The sequence below is a fragment of the Panicum virgatum genome, chromosome 1N, assembly GCF_016808335.1.
Source record: "Panicum virgatum strain AP13 chromosome 1N, P.virgatum_v5, whole genome shotgun sequence".
Taxonomy (NCBI): domain Eukaryota; kingdom Viridiplantae; phylum Streptophyta; class Magnoliopsida; order Poales; family Poaceae; genus Panicum; species Panicum virgatum.
The window spans coordinates 58,403,316-58,424,064 of NC_053145.1; the positions used below are offsets into that span (position 1 = coordinate 58,403,316).

Here is a 20,749-nt window from a genome sequence, read left to right on the forward strand (position 1 = left end):
TTTTGTCCATATGGTAATACATTCAATCCTTCGATATCAAGATAATGAGCATTGCAATTAACCTTACACTTGGTATCAATGGATCAAGAAAGATTGGACAAAGGAAAAAGACCAAGCCATAACTCCCAAAGGTTAAAGAGATAAATGATATAGGGAGGCATGGCTAGATATAACTCTATCACTAGTGAATTTCTTTTGCTACTAATGCTCCTTGATTGCTAGTGGTTATGAAGCTTTTAGGTGTTTGATGACAAAGGGGGAGAAATGTACCCTAAAAGCAAGCAGATATTTTGGAGTAAAATGATGCCATTAGCAAGGGGGAGGAATGGAAAATGTAATGCAAAAGGATGCATGGTGATAGGGGGAGGTACTTAGTCAATATGGGGGAGAAGTGCAATTTGATGATCCCATGGACTAAGGTACAAATTTTTCATTGCTCATATGGTTCAAACCACACACAAGCCATTGGTCTACAAATTCTTTCTACAATTGGTATCAAGGGCTTTTAAAATGAGCATTGAAATGTCATCCAAGCAAGCTAAGTAGTTTCTAACTTTTCAAATTGGTATCAATTTCATATTCTTGCAATTCATCTTGCTTGCTTTGGTTGTGTTGTCATCAATCACCAAAAAGGGGGAGATTGTAGCGAAAATGGCCTCTCATGCCATATTTCAATATAATGTTTTGGCGATTGATGACACACACAACACTTGGACTAATGTGATTGTTAAGATGACTATTCTCAGGCTTTTAGGTTCAAGTGATGACAAAGAGAAGAGAGGCGTAGCAAGGCCCGAAGGGCCACCCCTACGGGGGTTCCGCTTCGGTCCAAAGGACAAGAATCGAAGAGACTGTGAAGAAATTCAATACACCGGTTGAACCGACGTTAAGGAAAAGACACACGCCGGTGTAATTGTCCAGAAGCTGGAAACTGAAGATACACTCACCGGATTAACCGACGTTGAAGAAAATGCATACGTCGGTGCATTGCCAAACGAAGACCGATGAAAATACATACACCGGTTGAACCGACGATGCATCGGTCAATTGCATCGGTTCAGTTGTCCAGAGAGGTGGTTTTTGGAGGAACGTGAAGAAGTTACAATCACCGGTTAAACCGACGCTAATTTTACATACACCGGTTGATTGCATTGGTTAAACCGGCGATACACCGGTTAATTGCTAACGGCTAGTTTTTCACGTAGCAGTTTACATACACCGGTTAAACCGATGATGGCTTTTGGGGTACGTCGGTTTAACCGGCGTTACGCAGTTTTCTGGCAGCTTTTCTCCAACGGCCACATTTGCTTGGGCTGCCTATATATACCCCCAAGGCCGGGTCATTTGAGAGTGCTGGAGTTCAAGGAAGTATACAAGAGCTAAAGATCATCTCCAACCACCATAGAGCTTCATTGTACATCATATAGGCTTAAGCACACTTGTGAGAGTGCTTAGTGCTTGTTTAGGCTTAGTTCTTGAGAGAACTAGCTTGAGAGAAAGTCTTGCTACGGCAAGCAACTTGTGTACTCGTCGTGTGACCCTCCGACTTGGTGTGGAGTGGCAACGACACTTTGTGCGGGGAAGGAGGCCCCTACTTGGTGTTAAAGCTCCAAGATAGTGAAGACGGTGCCGTGGTGACGCTTCGAGATAGACGGTGGCGGTGACCTCGTCTTTGTGACTTGGCGTCACTTAGCCTTTGCTTGTCGGGAGCCTTGGAGGCGTGGCAAGACGGTGATCAAGCGAAGAGACTCGGCATCCCACTTGTTCTTTGTGAGCAACTGGCCGTGGATGTAGGGAGGGACTTTGGTGTCCTAACCGAACCACGTTAAATCGTGTGTCTTGGTGTCTTCACGGGAGTTTGCATATCCTCTCCCTTACCGCTTTACTTACCGCATTACGTTTCCGCATTTACTCTTTCTTGCTTACCTTTACTTTCCTAGTTAGTTTGATTAGGATTGGCTATAGGTTGCAAGTCTTTTGGGGTAAGTAGAGGGTAGCATAGATAAACCTTAGTCATAACTAGCATGTGTAGGACGTGTTAGGTTTATCTTATGCAATTAGATTGAGCCCTAGGATAGAAAAGCGATTAGCGACCCTATTCACCCCCTCCCCCTCTAGGGTCGGACACCCCGGTGATCCTTACAGAGGGGGGCGCGGTAGGGGATTTGGGAGAGGTTTGGCACCAAAGGGCAAATAGCGCGCGTGCACAGGATCCTTGCCGCCGGCGCCGACCGGCAGCGTATCGTACAACGGCCTTCCGTGTGCACGGGTTGTACAACGGGGGCCACGAGCTATCGGTTTCTATCGGGCCACGGGATTTTGTAAGGAAAATGGTCCCATTAGGCTATTGTTTTGTGATTTTGGTGATTGAGTAACAATGCAGTCAATGGGACTAATTAGTTTGTCAAGTGAGCAATTATAGATCCCAGGGATGAAGCAAAAAGGCCAACCAAAGCAAAACACGAAGAAAGAACTCAAAGAAGCACTGAATTGGACGAGTTCTGCAGAAACAGTTGCATCGGTTGAACTGTGACCCAGCACCGGCCTAACCGGTAGGCCTCGGATGCACCGGTGCCCTATCACCGGAGCAATGTGCAGTGCTGGTGCCAAAAAGTCAAGTGGCACCGGATGCACCGGTGGTGCAAAGTTGAAGCATCGGTGCAAGCACCATTCTATGCACCAGAGAGCATGTCAAGTGGCCAGGACACAACTTCTTCAGCACCGGTTGAACTGACGGTGCACCGGAGCAAGCACCGGTGCAATTCTATGTCAGCTGCAAGGGAAAGAAGCTGCTCCGGATGCACCGGAGACTTGGCACCGATCTAACCGGTGACAGCCACGTCAGCTGTCAGAAGGCCAACGGCTACTGATGAGCCGTGAGTGACCGGTTGCACCGGTGCACCCTCACCGGTCTATCCGGTGCCCTGCGCAGAAAAGGCCCAATGGCTCTTAACGGCTCTATGGTCTTGGAGGCCTATATATATATATATATATATATAGATATATATATATATATAATATATATATATATATATATATATATATGCCATTCCCCGATCATTGAAGATTGTTGGAGGGGGGCCACGAGCTATCGGTTTCTATCGGGCCACGGGATTTTGTAAGGAAATGGTCCCATTAGGCCATTGTTTTGTGATTTTGGTGATTGAGTAACAATGCAGTCAATGGGACTAATTAGTTTGTCAAGTGAGCAATTATAGATCCCAGGGATGAAGCAAAAAGGCCAACCAAGCAAACACGAAGAAAGAACTCAAAGAAGCACTGAATGGACGAGTTCTGAAAGAAACAGTTGCATCGGTTGAACTGTGACCCAGCACCGGCCTAACCGGTAGGCCTCGGATGCACCGGTGCCCTATCACCGAGCAATGTGCAGTGCTGTGCCAAAAGTCAAGTGGCACCGGATGCACCGGTGGTGCAAAGTTGAAGCATCGGTGCAAGCACCATTCTATGCACCAGAGAGCATGTCAAGTGGCCAGGACACAACTTCTTCAGCACCGGTTGAACTGACGGTGCACCGGAGCAAGCACCGGTGCAATTCTATGTCAGCTGCAAGGGAAAGAAGCTGCTCCGGATGCACGGAGACTTGGCACCGATCTAACGGTGACCACGTCAGCTGTCAGAAGGCCAACGGCTACTGATGAGCCGTGAGTGACCGGTTGCACCGGTGCACCCTCACCGGTCTATCCGGTGCCCTGCGCAGAAAAGGCCCAATGGCTCTTAACGGCTCTATGGTCTTGGAGGCCTATATATATATATATATATATATATATATATATAATATATATATATATATATATATATATATATATGCCATTCCCCGATCATTTGAAGATTGTTGGAGTTGCTACAAGCCTCAAACACACCCAAGAATATCTCCAAGCCATCCAAGTGTTTATTGATCATATCTTTAGTCCTTAGCACACATTTGAGAGTGTTAGTGCTAGGTTAGCTCTTTAGAGACTGAACAAGCAAGGCTTTGTGACTTTGTGCTGTGGTTCTCTTGTGAACCAAAAAAGATATCTTGGAGCGCCGGCCCCTTAGAGCTTTGTGGCTCACCGAAAACGTCAACGACCCTCCGACTTGGTGTGGAGCAGCGTGGACGATCTTGTGCAGGGGACGTGGAGACCCCCATCCTTTGTGGAGAAGCTCCTTAGTGAATTTCGGGATCAAGGTGACCGTGATTGAGTTCACGGGAGAGACTTGATTGCCGAGAAGCGATACTCTTAGTGAGTGCTTCAAAAATGTGGATGTAGGGGTGCCTTTGTGGCTAACCGAACCACGGGATAAACACCCGCGTCAAGAGTTTGCTTCCTCCTATCCCGCTCTTTACGTTTCCGCATTTCATTCTAGCAATTCTTGTGCCTTTACTTTCATAGAGTAGTTTCTTGATAGGAAAGGCTATAAGTTGCTAAACTTTTTTTGGGATAGGGGTTTCACACTAGAACAACCTTAGTTGCACATATAGATAGCATATTTTAGTTTAATATTGTGTAATTTAGTTGGAGCCATAGGTTAAGATTTTAACTTGCCTAATTCATCCCCTCTCCCTCTTAGGCTAGAGCACCCGATCCGGTCTTTCAGATTTTGCCGTCGATGGAGAAGGGACGGCTTGGCTCTTGATAATTAAAATGGTTCGGGACATCGTATATATTTCAGTAGTAGGATAGAGGCAACTCGACGAGGTTGTCTCTGCGTTGTACTTTTGCCTTAGATGGACCGATGCATGTCAGTATCTAAACTTGATTTCATATATATCATGTAGTTAAAATATTCTCAAATTAAAGAAGTGAGCTCCAGGTTATATATACACTACTAGTTTGAGGCAAGTGTGACAAAAAAGACCCTGTTCAGAGACTAAGTTGACACGCAAACAGTAGACAAAATGAACACTATATTAGACACCTGGAGAGTAAGGCTGAACAGATCAAATTATATTTTTAAATTTTGATTTAAGCAGCAAGAACCTGTTATATATGAGGATTTGGCTTGATATTTTATGTTTAATATACATTTTTGTTATACAATGAGTAGAAGTAAAAATAGTTGACCAATAGTTGTAGGTATATAGCGTTACATAGTCTAGATTTGCAGGATGATGGCCCTAGCTAGTCAACAACATAAGCTTATAGCACTAATTGTTCCCCCAAATGGACAGTACGTAAGTGCTTTGGCATAGTACTATGAAATAAAAGGAATTAGCTCAGTTTTTTAGGGATCGGAAACTCAATAAATACTAGTATTTTCTATGGTGCCAAAACCTCTATTGTCATGTGCTTTCCTTGCCGAGCTAAACTGATCCTAGTACATTCAATTCAAAATACCATCAGTTTTATATTATTTGGATTTAGTTGTTCACTGATCTAGCTAATAAAAACGATACTATGACAAAACTGACCATTATATTGCATGTAAACAATTGCCGAGCTATTACAACCAAACGGAAATATAGATTTACAATATTACTGTATTGCATTTAAATTGATAGATGGAATTAAAGAAATAAGGGCAACACAATTTCATGGACTATATTGGCAAACTTCGGAATTAACCAGGGAACACCAAACCAATAACATAACATTTCCTGTTTCTCCATGCAGCATGGATTGCCAATATATATGCATGATCGAGAGGGGCATACCGTACCGGGTCGACAAGTGGACATGGCCTAGTAGGGAGAGGAGAGAGAACGCCTTGACCAGCTCTGGCCCGGCGCATTGGCATCTACTCCTATCTCCAGCTCCAACGACAAAAGTTACAAAGCCATGAGCAAGTTCCAAAGCCGGAGGGGGGCGTCCGCGGCCTCCCCACAAATTACGCAAAAGCGAAAGCTTCCTCCCCTTTTCCATTTAAGGCGCTGCCGCGGACGGACCCCCCTTCCAGAATTGTGCATTTGTACTTGAAGGGTGCAAGGTGGTGCAGGATCTCGTTCCGTCGCAGATGTGGTCGCGGCAGGCAGCGTCAATTTTGGGTTTGGCGTCTTATGGCCAGTGTCCCCCACTGCACTGCAGGCTAACGATACAGTAGCGCACTGCAGCGGCATCACTGAGTCGCTGCCACTTCTTTTCATCTGCATCTCTATCTCTTCTTTATCCCCAGCTAGTAGCTACCCCTCCATAGTCTCGTGGCTCTACATGTAATCTCACAGGCATGACCCCAGGAGCCATTAAATGTAGAGAGGGACAGAAGGCTTTTTTGTTCCTCACTCTCACTCTCTCCCCCCGGCCCAGCAGCCTCTCCTGCCAAACCAAGTACAAGCAGAACCAGTGCTCAAACTAACCTCTGGACCGTGTTTGGTTAATGTGATGAAATTTTTTTCACAAAAATGAACCAAGTTCCATCATGATTGGATACAGTGATGCTACAGTAACCACGTCTAATCATCCTCCAATCGTACGGTCAAATACCTCAGGTATATATTAAGTGCTACAGTACAATAGTTATGTAAGTAATTTCGTAGTTAGACTTCATTTAATACTCCTAATTAGCGGTCAAGGGACCAAAAAAAACATGGGATTGAAGGAAGAACTAAACGGATAGCTCTAAGCACAGGCCATCTTGTTGACAAAACCACAATGCTCCAAGCACATGCTGCATGCTCAAGATAGCTCTAGTAGTCCAGTCCTACTGACCGCCACTAGGTTTTAGATAGTGGAAGAAGCGAACGTATTTGACGACCTAGGTAAAGATTGAAACTTTGACTATAGGTTGATTGAACCATTCAATATTTGACCGCAAAGTCCGTGTTTGCGTGAAACTCAAAACACATGCGAAAGCGACCACGGAAGAGTGCAGCGATTGTAGAGAGAACGAAGCAAATGGTTATAATAGAAACATCATTCTACAGCAAGATACAATCAGAATATAATATCACATTACAAATCAAAATGGGATAAACAAAACGCTGGAAACACAAAACATCGGATCTCACTGACCTTTAGTTTGAGCTAGCTCTTGCATGAATCCATCTCTAGCTTTCCTCTTGTCCTTGATTAACCACCACTACTCTCTTTTTTTAAACGCCCAGATGATTTCCAATGCATCCTCCTCGTGTGCAAACACATGCACTGTATTCTAGCAGCATCCAGATGAAAGGTCGATCTCTCCAATGAACAATCCCAGCATGCATGTCTGAGTTCTGGATAGCAAGCCTAGCTTCCGCACCGTTTGAATCTTGGTGATGTACGTCTTCATGTCGACGATGAGAATTGGATCAGAACTGTGGCCGGACGCCGCCGCCTCCACTCCAGCCTCCGAAGCTGTCTCCTGGGAGCTGGTAGGCCCCTACATTCCCGGCGAGGTTGTAGAGCGACATGCCGCCGCCGCCCGCGTCGCCTCCGGTCACACCAGAGGACTGGGAGGCCGTCGGCTGCTGCCCTTGGGGTCCCGCCGACTGCGCCACTTGATCTTGCGGTTCCGCTCCGGCGGCGGCCGCTGCTGTCTCCTCTTCTTCCCCTTCCAGCGGCAGCCGCTCGTACACGGCGTTCGCGAACGACGCCGCCATCAAAACGACGGGGCCCGCGGCCACCAGCGGGCCCACGACGCTCCCGCCGATGACCTGGCCCTGCCCGCCGGAGAGGAAGACGGTGAGGCCGCTCGCGCCGGGGGGAGCTGGCGGGGGCAGCACCGTGCCGGTGAGGGAGAGGATCTCGAACCGGCCCCGCAGCGTGGCCACCACGCTCCCGGGGGGCGACGCGCCCGGCTGCCTGAGCGCCACGTTTACGACGGCGCCCCCGCCGCTCAGCACGCACACGCCGCGGCCCCGGCGGCGCGCGTACTCGGCGACGCAGTCGACGACGTCCGCGCCGGCGGCGACCTCGAGGACGTGCGAGTGCAGCGCGTTGGGGCTGTCGCGCGTCACGATGATGGGCGGCTTGGGCTTGTTCTTGGAGCCCGGCGGGCGCCCGCGCGGCCGCCGCGTGGGCCCGCCCGACCCGCTGCCTCCGCTGCCACCCTCCGCCGGGACCATGGCCGACGAGGACGGCTGGTCACCGCCGCCGGGGCCACTCCCGCTGCCGCCCGCCTCGGCCTCGCCGCCGACCGGGCTCTTGTCGGGCGACATCTTGTGGTGCTCCATCTTGACGTGGGAGTTGGGCGACAGCGGCGAGGGCTGCTGCGGCCGGAGCAGCTGGTGGAAATAGCGCGAGCTGCCGCCTCCGCCGGGGTCTATTCCGGGCATGGCCGTGTCATCTGGCCGCTCCCACCACTTGCCGGCCGCCAGCTTCACGGTCTCGATCAGCCGCGCTCCTCGCGTGTGCAGAAGCAGCTCCGTCCTTCCTCGCCCTCACCACCACACCGCCGCTGGCTGGTGTGCTGCCTAGACCTGCCTGGACATGGACACAAGCACAAAGCAGCTTAATTTGCATGCCATGCCACAGTGCATCAGGAAAGCGAGAAACCAAGTCGATGGAATAACCAAGCGAGCATCAGCTAGCCCGACATGGAACATCACGGAATGAGAGAGAGAGAGAGAGAGAGAGAGAGAGAGAGAGAGAGAGAGAGAGAGAGAGAGAGAGAGATCTTTTCCTTTCCTCTACCCTCGACCTTTTGACTCGTCTTGACAAGACGCTAGTGATGATGATGATGATGGAATTGGAGATGCAGTGAAGCACATGCACAAGCAAACCGGTAAAGTTCTTTACCTCCTGCAGAAGCGAGCGAGCTTCGATCTCCTCGACGACGACGCTGTAGCTTTAGCAACCTCGCCGGCCGGCTCGCTGCCTCCTAAACTAACCGAGTTGAACACAACCCGCCCCCTCTCGATCGGCAGCAGCAAGCGAGAGGATGCTGATTAGTTAGGAGAGGCCGTGCGTTTATAGCTAGGCGCAGGAGCTGCCAGTCGCGCGCGGCCGGGATCTAGAAGGAGAAGGGCCTAGACGTGGCGGCGGGAGGCTGGATGCGGTGGCTGCTACAAGGCAGGCACGGGCCGGGGGGGGGGGGGGGGTCGGACTAGCCACCGTACCCTCTCGCCTGAGGGAGGGAGGAGGGGGCGTGCGGCGTGCGCGGCCCTCGAATTAAAGGCAGGCAGGGCGAGAGGAGAGGGAGGGGGGAGAGAGCCGAGGGGACGCCGAGGGATGGGGGGGTGGCGCTGCCGATAAGGTCCCTGCCTTTCCCTCTCTCTATCTTGTCCCGCCTGCCTCCCGGTCCGGCCCGCGGGTCCAATGATCCATCCCCTCCCACCCACACCAACTCCCCCGTTTTTACTCGGCGCGGGGCGGGCGGGCAACGGAGCTCGAAGGCCGCGGTGGCGTACGTGTAGGCCAGTCGGTGGCGGGCCACCGGCCAGGAAAAACCCGGCGCCCGCCGAGGCCGAGACCCCCCCGCCCGCCCGCCCGCGCGGGCGCAAAGCAACACGCCGTGGACTCGTTTGTCGCGTTAGTTGAACGGAAAGACAGGAGCACGCGATCGGAGGGGCCGAGCAGAGGCCGGGCCGGGCCGGGGGGCGGCGGCGGCGCCCGCGACCGCGACGCAGGCGGTCGGCCGGGCGGGCCGATGCGTCTCGGTCTCGTACCTGCGCCTACGACTCTTGGTACCCGGGTGGACCGCGACGGCGCGCGCGCGCAGCCGGCCTCTAGCCGAGAGCGTCGTACGTGCGGACGCCGGCGGAGAGAGCGGCGGCGGGCGTACGCGCCGGGCGGGATCGGCGCCGGCGATTCGCGCCGGTGTACAGCTACTGGCGCGGCATAGGAGAGGGGGTGCTCGTCACGTCACGTCAGGTCGCTGGACAGCGAGAAGCCGGTAGCGATCAATGATGGGCGTTTTGCTGGTCGCGGCCGCGCGCTGGTGATAAGATGTGGACGACGCGCTATTTCTAGCAAGCTGCAACCTGCACGTACGGGCAAGGAAGGAGCGAGGCTCCGGGAAGAACGCGTCGGTGCTACCAACAGGGACGTTGCGCACGCGTAAAACGACGCGTGCAATCCGTGTGCGCAATTGCTCGTCTGGTACGGCCCGTTGCAGTTGGACGGCGATGCGAGCACGTGTTTGAAATAGGGGGCCTCTGACCGAGGGGAGGAGCCTCGCGCGCGCGCGTTCCATGCGTGATCTTGGTAAGTGACACCAGTACCTATTAAGTACTCCAATGATGTTGGGGCTGCGGTTGGGCGATCTCCGTTGCAAATTAACGCACCCGATTATCCAGTATCATGTCAGTATTGACGGTAATGTTCACCTAACGTTAAATGGTAGTCAGTTCGGTCACACCCCTTAAGTAGCGAGTATGCCATATACACGTCATCTAAGACTAAGTCCAACAACGCAATGCAAAAGCAAAGATGCGTCTAGCATAGTGTTTTTGAGGAGGCAAACACGCTCCAACAGACGGCGCAAACCAGAGAGGCATTTTGCCTCAGCGTCCCACCGCGACGCAAAAAAGCATCACCTCTCTCCACCGAGGCAAATCGCTTCCTCCGCCTTTCCCTTTCTCCCTCCAACGACCGGCGCTCCCTGCTTCCTCCTTCCCCTGTGCGGTGGCCTGGCGGGCTGGCGTGGCCCGCTCCTCACCTCCGGCGGGCGCGGCTCCATCCTCGCCACGGAGATCTGGAGGGCCGCGGCCTCCTCACCGCCGGCGATGTGGTGTGGAGGACGTCGGACGCGGCGGCGCACGCATCCCGTCCCATCCCACCCCATCGCCGTGTCGCATGGCGGAGGACGCCGCGGCGGGCTCCCCGGTCCTGGACCTGCCGGAGCCGCTGCTGCTGCACATCCTGGGCTTCCTCACCGACCCCCGGTTGCGGCACCACGCCGCGCTGGCGTGCCACCGGCTCCTGGCGGCGGAGCGAGCGACGCGCACCGCGCTGTCGCTGCGCGGGGACCCCCAGTCGCCCACGTTCCTCTTGCTGGGGCCGGGCTTCTGCTTCCCGGCGCTGGAGTGGCTCGACCTCTCGCTGGTGTCGCCGTGGGGCCAGCCGTTCCTCTCTGCCGCCGCGCCAGCCGCCGACGCCGCCACGCTGCACTCCACGGAGGATGAGGTCGCGCAGCAGAACGCCTTCATCGCGGAGGACGGCCGAGGCGGGGCCGCTGCGCGGTGAGGACGGTCGGAGCGTGGGCGCTCGACGTTGATCCGCGGCTTGATGAGCAAGCACGTGAGCTCGAAGTCGTCCGACTCCGACAGCGAGGTGTGCGACGCCGAGCGCCGCATCCCGCCTCCCACCGCCAGCTCCATGGTGCGCGCGCGCACTCGCTGCCCTCCCCGTCCCCTTCCCGTTCCTCCTCCGAGCCTGACCACGCTCCGGCCTCCCCCCGCCTCCTCGCTCCGCCTAGATCTAGCCCGGGCGCCGGCGAGCGAGCGAGAGATCCGGACGCGGACGCTACCGAGGTGAGGAGGAAGAGAGGAGAAGGCCCAGCAGCGCCGAGTAGGACGCCTCTGCTCCCTCTCTTCACAAGCGGCGCGCGAGAGGAACGGCCGGCGGGTTGCTTCTGCCTTTGCCTCCGTGTGTTGGAGATGAGATTTTTACGGGCGGGCTGCATCCACTGTAGACGAGAGGTTTGCCTCTCCTAAATGCACCTCCACTGTTGAAGTCAGTCTAAACAGTGTGCCCATTGACTACGTAGTTTGTACAGTAGAAATAAAATTCAGATATGTTGCAAATGAAATTCAAAAATATGTTATTTTATCGACCAAACGTTACAAATTACCAAGATTGACTGTTAAATAGACCAAATATGTAATCATATGCTTATGTTATCAATTGATTATTCTTATCTACATGACCAATAAAAAATTACAAATAACAAATGTCGTAACGTTTAATAAAGGAATAAAGCAAAGCTCATACTCTTCTAAAGTTTAAACGTTATTTTAAATGGTCTACTTGTCGTGTAAAACTGTGTAGTTGCCGGTTTTTTTACACCGTGTATAAGGTCGTGTAGCCATATTTGTTAATGTGTAAATGGTTGGACCGTGTAATCATCATTTAGGCCTAAACTGCATGGTAGCTTGTCGAGTAGCGTCGACACGGCCTACATGGCCGTTTACGGCAACATTTTATTGCTCTTTTGACAGCAAGGTCATCATCAGTAATCCTTCATATTATAAGATCATAAGTCACTACGGGAACACAGGTACTTTGCCGAGTGCCACTAACGGACGCTTGACAAAGTTCTGGCAGCCGTTATTGTTTTTGACTTTCGGCGGGCACGTGCTATTTTGTGCTATTTTTTGCCAAATGTATTTGTTTGCCAAGTATTTTTTTTCTTGTTTGCTGAGTGCATTGTGTCCTACACTCGGCAAAATTGGATATTTTGCTGAGTGTTTTATAGGTTACACTCGGCAAATGTGTTGTTTCCTGAGTGTTTGATGGAATGCACTCAGCAAACCAGTAGGCACCAACATGGGTTTCCCATAGTGAGTATCATACTTCAATTATATATCAAATACTATTAAGGACTTGAGTTGAATTAACGATAGAAATTAGAGTTTGATGTTGTATACAGGAGCAGATCATGGATGAAGACAAACTGGGAAGACGAGGGAGAGGAAGGTGGGAGCAATGGAGAAAAAATGGAAAGATGGATGAGGAAGAACCAAAGGAGCTCACTCCCTCCCCTCCCCTTCAATTTTGTGCTGCATCCGCCAGTGGTTCTATCTTTCTTTTTAACAAAGGTCTTCTTCGTAAGGATGGAATGATCATTGTACTAACCAAAGCGAAGAGACAATCGCAAAGCCACATGTTTGTCGAAGGGTGTCTGCACCTTTGTATAAAGCTATGTTCTCTCCGTCCTAAATTATTAGTCGTTTTGGGGTTTCTAGATAGATATATTTTACTATATCTGGATGCATAGCAAAATCTATGTATCTAGGAAAGCTAAAATGACTAATACGTACTTTGGAATGAAGTACTCCTGCTTCTTCTATGGGAGCGTTTGTAAGCATTGCCTGAGATTTGCAATCATACGCATTTGGAATGGTATGTTCATCGCGCCTCCCTGTATACCGTGAGTCGCTTTCACCTGTCCATGCATGTTTATCCCAATACACGAAACCACTAGAATTGTGTTGGTACCGGTATCATCAGCTGCGCGCGCTCTTTACATGGCAGTGGATGCATGGCTTGGCGGCTTGCCGGTGCCCAGCGGGGGTCCCACATCAGGCGATATATATGGAAAAGGGGCAACGAGGAAACCAGGGATTTGCAGTTTGTGATCAGGCTTTCCTGGGTGGACCCCACTGACCTTACCTGACTGGCTGACGCTAATAACATTATTTAAACCGCGAGTCGTTATCATGTGACGCACGCAGAGCGAAACAAATTTGAATGACTAGGCCCGGCCCCCTGATTGGTTGGATCTCGAGACATTTAAATTTTAAAAAATATACGGCCGGAACGGCGAGTAATGATCGGATGGCGACAAACGAACGAGGGTGAGGACACAAAATGAGCTGTGGCTCGATCGCTCTCGCAGCAGTCGGAGCATGCAGGAGGTTGAAGTACGCGCGAGGTTGAAGTACGCGCTTGAAGCTCAGGCCCTTTATTCCCTTCAAAATTCCAAAACTTTACAAGATTCCCCATCACATCGAATATTTCAACGCATGCATGAAGTATTAAATGTAGCTAAATAAAATAACTAATTACACAGTTAGATTGTAATTTGCGAGACGAATCTTTTGAGCCTAGTTAACCCATGACGGGACAATAATTATCAAATACAAACGAAAGTGCTACAGTGTTTTACACCCAAATCTTTACGCAACTAAACAAGGCCTCAGCCCTAGGGATTTCTTCCACACTCTCTTCTAGAGTCGCCAAAAAAATATGTTAGGGTCAGACCGGTCGTGCCAACCGGTCAGACCGATTGGGCACAGAGAGCTCCACAAAGATCTTGGGCCACGAGCTCGGGAGGGACCCCGTCGGAGCTCGCAGATCTAGGATTGTCTTGAAGTCGGTAGGCCACCTAAGACGCCCTTGAACGCCGTTGAGACGAGCAAAGAACAGAATGAGATTGGAAAAACTAGGATTTGGAGGGAAAAAAAGTAAAAGTAGATTGATTTTTGATTCGATTGGGTAGAAAGACCTCAATCGGCCGTGGCCTTTATATTTATAGGCCGGGGAGGACGTACTCCTTCCAAATTTGGTTACAAACAGACTCTACAAAGCAATTCTAACCAGACTCGGATTACACAGAGCCAGATCGGTCCGACTGGTCAGACCGGTCGGCTGCGCACTTTGCCAATTTTGGTAGCCAACATATGCCCCCCTGCCTTTTTGGTGAGCTTTGCAAGCCAAAAAGTAAATACTAGAAACTAGCCTAAATACATGAATTTATACAGAAAGTATAAGGCTAAAAATAATGCTAAGTGTGATACTCTATACCGGCCGTCATCGTCTTCAAGCGTCTTGCCACACGCTGGGATAATATTTCTTCAATTATCTTCCATTAAGAGCCATTGAAAGACGTTCTCCTTGCATCATCTCCACCATATAAGAGTTACCGAAGATAACCTTGACGATCTTGTACGATTCTTCCCAACTTGGCGACCACTTGCCGAACTTGTTGCTCTTTGTTCCAAGAGGTAATATTGTCTTCCATACCAGCTCACCAACTTGAAAAGATTTGGCTCTTACCTTCTTGTTGTAAGTTCTAGCCACCCGAAACTTGTCTTTCTCAATTGCTTTCAAAGCTTGCAACCACTTGTCGCTTACTTCATCAATATTGTCCATCATCAATTCATAGTAATCAATAGCGGTAAGATCATTTTGTTTAGCCAATCTATAAGCGTCCAGATTCACCTCAACGGGCAAAACAGCCTCTTGACCATATACAAGCTCAAAAGGAGTAAATTTAATAGCACCATGTCTAGATATACGATGAGCCCACAATGCTTCAGATAACACATCATGCCACCTCCTGGGATTCTCTTCTATCTTCTTCTTGATGAGCTTTATCAAGATCTTATTACTAGACTCGACCTGACCATTGGTCTGAGCATAGTATGGAGATGAATTGAGTATATTGATCTTATAAAATTCGGAAAAATCACGTACCTCCTTTGTAATAAATGATGAACCTTGATCCGTCGTCAAAGTTTGAGGAATACCGAATCTATGAATAATATGCTCTGTAATAAACTCAATTACCTCCCGATGTGTTATATTCTTCAAAGGAACTGCTTCGGTCCACTTAGTGAAATAATCCGTAGCAACCAACACGAAACGATGTCCCTTTGAAGAAGGGAGATTAATTTGATCAATAAAATCCAACCCCCAACCTCTGAACGGCCATGGCTTGATAATCGGATGCAATAATGCAGCAGGCACCAATTGAACATTACCGAAACACTGACATTCCTCACACCCCTTATAATATTTGAAACAATCCGCCATCATAGTTGGCCATTAGAAACCGGCTCTCCTAAGCAACCACTTAATTTTAGGAGCCGATTGATGTGTACCACAAATGCATTCATGAACTTCTCCTATAGCAACACGGGCCTGATCAGAATCTAAACACTTGAGAAGTACATCTTCGGCAGTCCAACAAAAAAATTCATCGTCGATCAAAATATATTTAAATGCCAAACGCCGAATACTCCGCTCTGCAACACAACCAGGGTCCTTTAAATATGTCACAATAGGCACCCTCCAATCAGCAACCTCGGCCTTCCCTTTGGAATTGGAAGAATCAGCCGAATTGTTGTTTTCAGCAATCTGGGACCGGTCAGACCGGTCGGAGCATCCGGTCTGACCGGTTTGTCCAGAACCAGTAACTCGGCTGTTGCTCGCATCGGCTTTCTCAGGCTAAAATATTTCTTAGTAACATTGTAGCCAGATGCTTGCTGAGCCAGAGCATTTGCCTTCTTATTACTATCTCTCGGAATATGTCGAATTACAAATTCATCGAAGCAAGAGATAATATCAAGGCATCTATCAAGATATGCATTTAAAGATCCATTATAACATTGGTATACCTTGGATACTTGCTGCACCACCAGAAGTGAATCACCATAAGCCTCCACATGTTTAACACCCATTGATTCCAAGAATTCCAAGCCGAATAGAAGTGCTTCATATTCAACTTGATTATTCGTGCGCTCTTCCTCCAATCGAATTGAGAACTCAAAGATAGTACCATTCGGAGAAATCAGAACAGCACCAATCGTCCCTTGACCATCATCACAAGCCGATCCATCAAAACAACTTCCATGGTGTGCAAGTAACATATCCGACTTCTAAATAATGCTCATCATTAATTCGATGCTCAATAATGAAATCCGCTACAATTTGGCCTCTAACAGCTCTTAAAGATTCATAGGCCAAATCATATTTAACAAGTGCATAAGCCCACTTTCCGATTCTACCACTCAAAATCGGCTTTTATAGCATATGCTTAACAACATTAGCTTGACAATTAACTACGCAATTACTTGATAAAAGATAATGCCTCAACTTGGTACAAGCATAATATAATGATAAGCACAATTCCTCAATAAATGCATACCTTGTTTCCTCATCAATAAGCTGTTGGCCAACATATATAATGATATACTCATTTTCTTCGGTTTCTTGAGTCAAAACAGCACCAATATCTTTGTCTTTAGCAGCCACATAAAGCCTAAAAGGAGTACCTCTCTTAGGCGCCTTGAGAACCGGTGGTGCAGACAAATATTTCTTAATCTTCTCAAAAGCTTCTTGCTGTTCTGTCCCCCAAGTAAATCCAGCTTCATCTTTCAACCGAAGAATACAAGTAAAAGTATCTATCTTTTCGGATAAATTAGATATAAATCTTCTCAAAAAATTCACTTTGCCCAGAAACTTTTCCAAGTCCTTCTTGCAAGCAGGAGCCTCCACTTTCTTCATAGTTTCAATTCTCTTTGGATCAATCTCTATGCCCTTCTCATGAATAATGAAGCCCAAGAACTTTCCAGCCGATACACCAAAAGTACACTTGAGCGGGTTCATCTTCAATCCATACTGACGCATCCTCTCAAGAGCAAGTCTTAAATCAGCCAAATGATGACTCAAGCCGGCCGATTAAATTACAATATCCTCAATATAGACTTCTAATATAATACCAAGCAAATCATGAAAGATCAAATTCATAGCTCTGTGATAAGTAGCACCAGCATTCTTCAATCCAAAAGTCATGACAACCCACTCAAACAAGCCAACAAAGCCAGGACATCTAAAAAGCCATTTTTAGATGTATCTTCTTCGGCCATAAATATTTGACTGTAACTCGCATTACCATCAAGAAAACTGATAACACGATGTCCAGAATCCTCATTGATCAACATATCGGCTATAGGCATAGGATATTCATCTTTGGGAGTAGCTTTATTAAGATCTCTAAAATCAATGCAAACTCTGATCTTACCCGAATCTTTTTTCTCAACGGGCACAATATTAGATATCCACTCCGCATAACGACAAGACCGAATAAATCCAGCATCTAATAAATGATTGATTTCTTCTTTTATTCGAACATACATAACGGAATTAAAGCGCCTAGAAGGTTGTTTATAAGGTCTAAAACTGGCCTTGATCGGCAGCCGATGCTCAACCAAATCACGACTCAAACCAGACATCTTAGAGTATTCCCATGCAAAACAATCGACATATTCTTTTAATAACTTTATTAAATCGGCTTTACAACCATCCGATAAATTTGCATTTACAAAAGTCGGCCCAGGAATAGAACCATCTCCAATATCTACTTTTTCTAATGGATCAGCCGACGTAAAACCACGGCCCAACTTGTCAAAATCACCGACGTCCTCAATGGCCTCACACATATCGTTCGCCTTGTCCCGATAGTGCTCAATGTGCTGCTGCAGCCAGTCTACGCTGGACCGGTCTTTTCGGTCTGATGCACCAGTCTGACCGGTCGGCCGGTCTGACCGGTTAAAGGTAGCGGTCTGACCGGTCGGCTCTGTATTGTCGCCCTGTTGCATCATAGAAGTAAATGTAGCCGATTCTCCATCGGCTTTAAGACAGCAAACACAAAACCCTCCTTGGTGCAACTGATCAAGTCATAATCGGTCAAGTCCAGGCCTGATAAACACTTGATGTTATCATGTGCACCAACAAACTCGGAATTGACGGTTGCAATGAAAGAAGATGCATCACCATGCACTACTTCAATTTCATCACCGATCCACTGAATAAGGAACTGATGCAAGGAAGATGGAATGCATTGATTGTCATGAATCCAATCACGTCCAAGTATGAGGTTGAAGTTACCTTGCACCTCGGAGACGAAGAATGCCGTTGCGATCATTTTGCTTCCAACGGTCAACTCCATCGAAGCAACCCCCTTGGCACCAATGGGATCACCTCCTCCAATGCCGCTGACCGTCATGTTCGTCTTGATCAGCTCTTCGTCCGTCCCGCCGAGCTTCTTGTAGAGTGAATAGGGCATCAAGTTCACAATTGCACCAGTATCCACAAGCATACGAGAAACTGGCTTTCCGTTGATATGCCCCCTCATGTAGAGAGCCTTCAAATGATTATCTAAATCCTTGGGCATCTGAAATATAGCTTCGCGGGGCCCAAAGTCCAAATGAGCAGTCTCCTCCTCTAGAATCACCAAGTAGTCTTCAGAAAAGCGCACAACATTGATCTCCATGTTCGTGCGTTCCGGAAAAGCCTCATAATCCACCAACTCTTCGTCTTCTGCTGCAGAAGGAGCTGCTGGAACCTCTTTCGCACTTAGAGCCGAAGCGAGAATGCTTTCTTCGGCCTTCTGCTCAGGCTCAGGGTTGACCGGTCCGAGGAACCAGTCAGACCGGTCGGCTGGAGCGGTTTGACTGGTCCTGTGGGATGGTCAGCTGCTTTGACCTGTCACACCTTGCCTTGAGGGATCATGGGTCTATACTTCTCGAACTACTCATCCCTCAACTTCTCCGCCTCTTTTTCCTTCTATTCTTGGCGGCGAAGACGCTGCAACCTCCTCTTTTGAGTATGTGTCAACCCTGATGGGCACCACCTAGGCTGAAAGTACTTCTCCTTGTCCTGGTCCTTGAGGTTGTTGCTGCTGGTCTCATGATCATTGGCCAACACAATTTTCTGAGAAACATTGACCGATTTCTCAACGATCATCGGCCCCTTTTGTGCATCTTGAGCTTTACCTTTGCCATCCTCAACTTGCACATCCTTGACAGTCGGAGCCTTCTCAGAATCAATCTGCAATGGCTTAGGTTCGTCCTTCTTCTCTTTGACCCGATATTCTTGACGCACTGGACGAGCTTGAGCCGGCCTCTGCTGAGACCGGTCTGACCGTCTAGAGTTTTGCCCCTGACTAGATTGCTGTTGCCCCAATCGGTCGTGAACCAGCTGCTTCAACCTGTCGAAGACAGGCCCTCTGGAACTTCCCTCTCCTTGGAAGTGTGGTGGATACGGCATCGGATAGCATTGCATCTAAAATCCCCCATTCTCCCATGCGGGAAATTGAGAATCCGACGCCAGTGGAGCTCATGGCATAGTAGCGTACATCAGCTACATCTGCTGCGGAGGGAACAAAGTAACCACATCACCCCTGTGCTTGCTTGATTCTCCCCTAGGAGATGAAGGTGTGCCTTGATGCGGAGGTGACCTCGGTCTCTTTTTTAGGGGCCGATCTTTTCGAACGGTCTTTGAGTACTTGTTCAGCAGCTGGCCAAAGGTAGGCTTCTGATTTGCAAGCTTGCCCTGCACCTTTGGCTAATTAAACTTCCACGTACCCACTTCCAGATGCTTGGGCTTGAATGTCCGAGGCTGACCACCAAGGCAGTCTGACCGGTATGACCGGTCGGACTGGTTTCGGCTGAGCAGCAGACCGGTCGCCTGAAGAAGAACCCTCTTACCCCCCCCCCCCCCCGAGTGTACGAGGCTTAAGTATGATCTTCATATTCTTCTTTCCATCAGGAGCAGGCTCCTGAATCACCTCCCTGGCCAGAATCTTGTTATCAACAGCCAACGGCCTATCATCACCAATGATCATGTTCTTGCCCTTTTCTCCTTCGGCTTGATCCGGCCGAATCAGCAACTTGTATTATTGAGATCAATGGTGTGCACTGGGAATGGAGCTTTGTCTATCTTCATCTCTGAAAAGGTCAATCGTCCTTCATTTATGGCCAATTGTACCTGTCGACGAAACACATTACATTCGTTAGTTGCATGAGATGAAGAATTATGAAATTTGCAATAAGCGCACCGCTTTAGCTCCTCAAGCGGTGGTATAACATGAGTAATCTTTAAATGCCCAAGTCGTAATAACTCATCAAAAATTCAATCGCACTTGGACACATCAAAAGTAAATTTCATCTCTTCTTGCTGATTCCTTTGATTTGGCTTAAGAGATGCGCAAGAACATGGTTTGGCCGAGGCGGGCCAAACAAACTCTGTAGCATACACCTCCTTATCCTCATCGTCCGATGAATCGGAATCATATTCAACAATATGTTGCTTCTTGGCCTAAGGCTCTTACCTGAAGCTGATTTATAGAATAAAAACTCGAACCATCAAGCTTCTTCCTATAACTAGAACGTAAACCCGCAAGAGCCAAATCGACCAAATCACTTTCAGAAAATGACAAAGTAAGGCATCGATTTTTAATATTTTTAAACCTTTTAAAGTACTCATAAATACATTCTTCTCTATCCTGTCTAACCGATGTTAAATCTGTCAACTTAGTTTCGTTATCCCCACTATAAAAGTGATCATGAAATTTTTGTTCTAATTCGTCCCAAGAACGAATCGAGTTCGGGGCTAACAACGAGAACCAGGAGAAAGCTATTCCAGTCAAGGACAAAGAAAAC

The 20,749-nt window shown here is 48.7% G+C and overlaps 1 protein-coding gene across 1 annotated transcript; it reads right to left on the reverse strand.

Annotated features, from left to right (window-relative positions):
• Positions 1–6,813: 6,813 nt before the first annotated feature.
• Positions 6,814–9,319, reverse strand: LOC120657011 (AT-hook motif nuclear-localized protein 25-like). Its single transcript, XM_039935257.1, has 2 exons — positions 8,658–9,319; positions 6,814–8,342 (listed from the first exon to the last, which is right to left on the reverse strand). The coding sequence occupies exon 2, from the start codon at positions 8,192–8,194 to the stop codon at positions 7,229–7,231; it is 966 nt and encodes a 321-aa protein (XP_039791191.1). The 5' UTR covers positions 8,195–8,342; positions 8,658–9,319; the 3' UTR covers positions 6,814–7,228.
• Positions 9,320–20,749: the final 11,430 nt, after the last annotated feature.

Excerpts from the sequence above, each read along its gene's own strand:
- LOC120657011 (XM_039935257.1), bottom strand. The coding sequence starts at position 8,194 with ATGCCCGGAATAGACCCCGGCGGAGGCGGCAGCTCGCGCTATTTCCAC.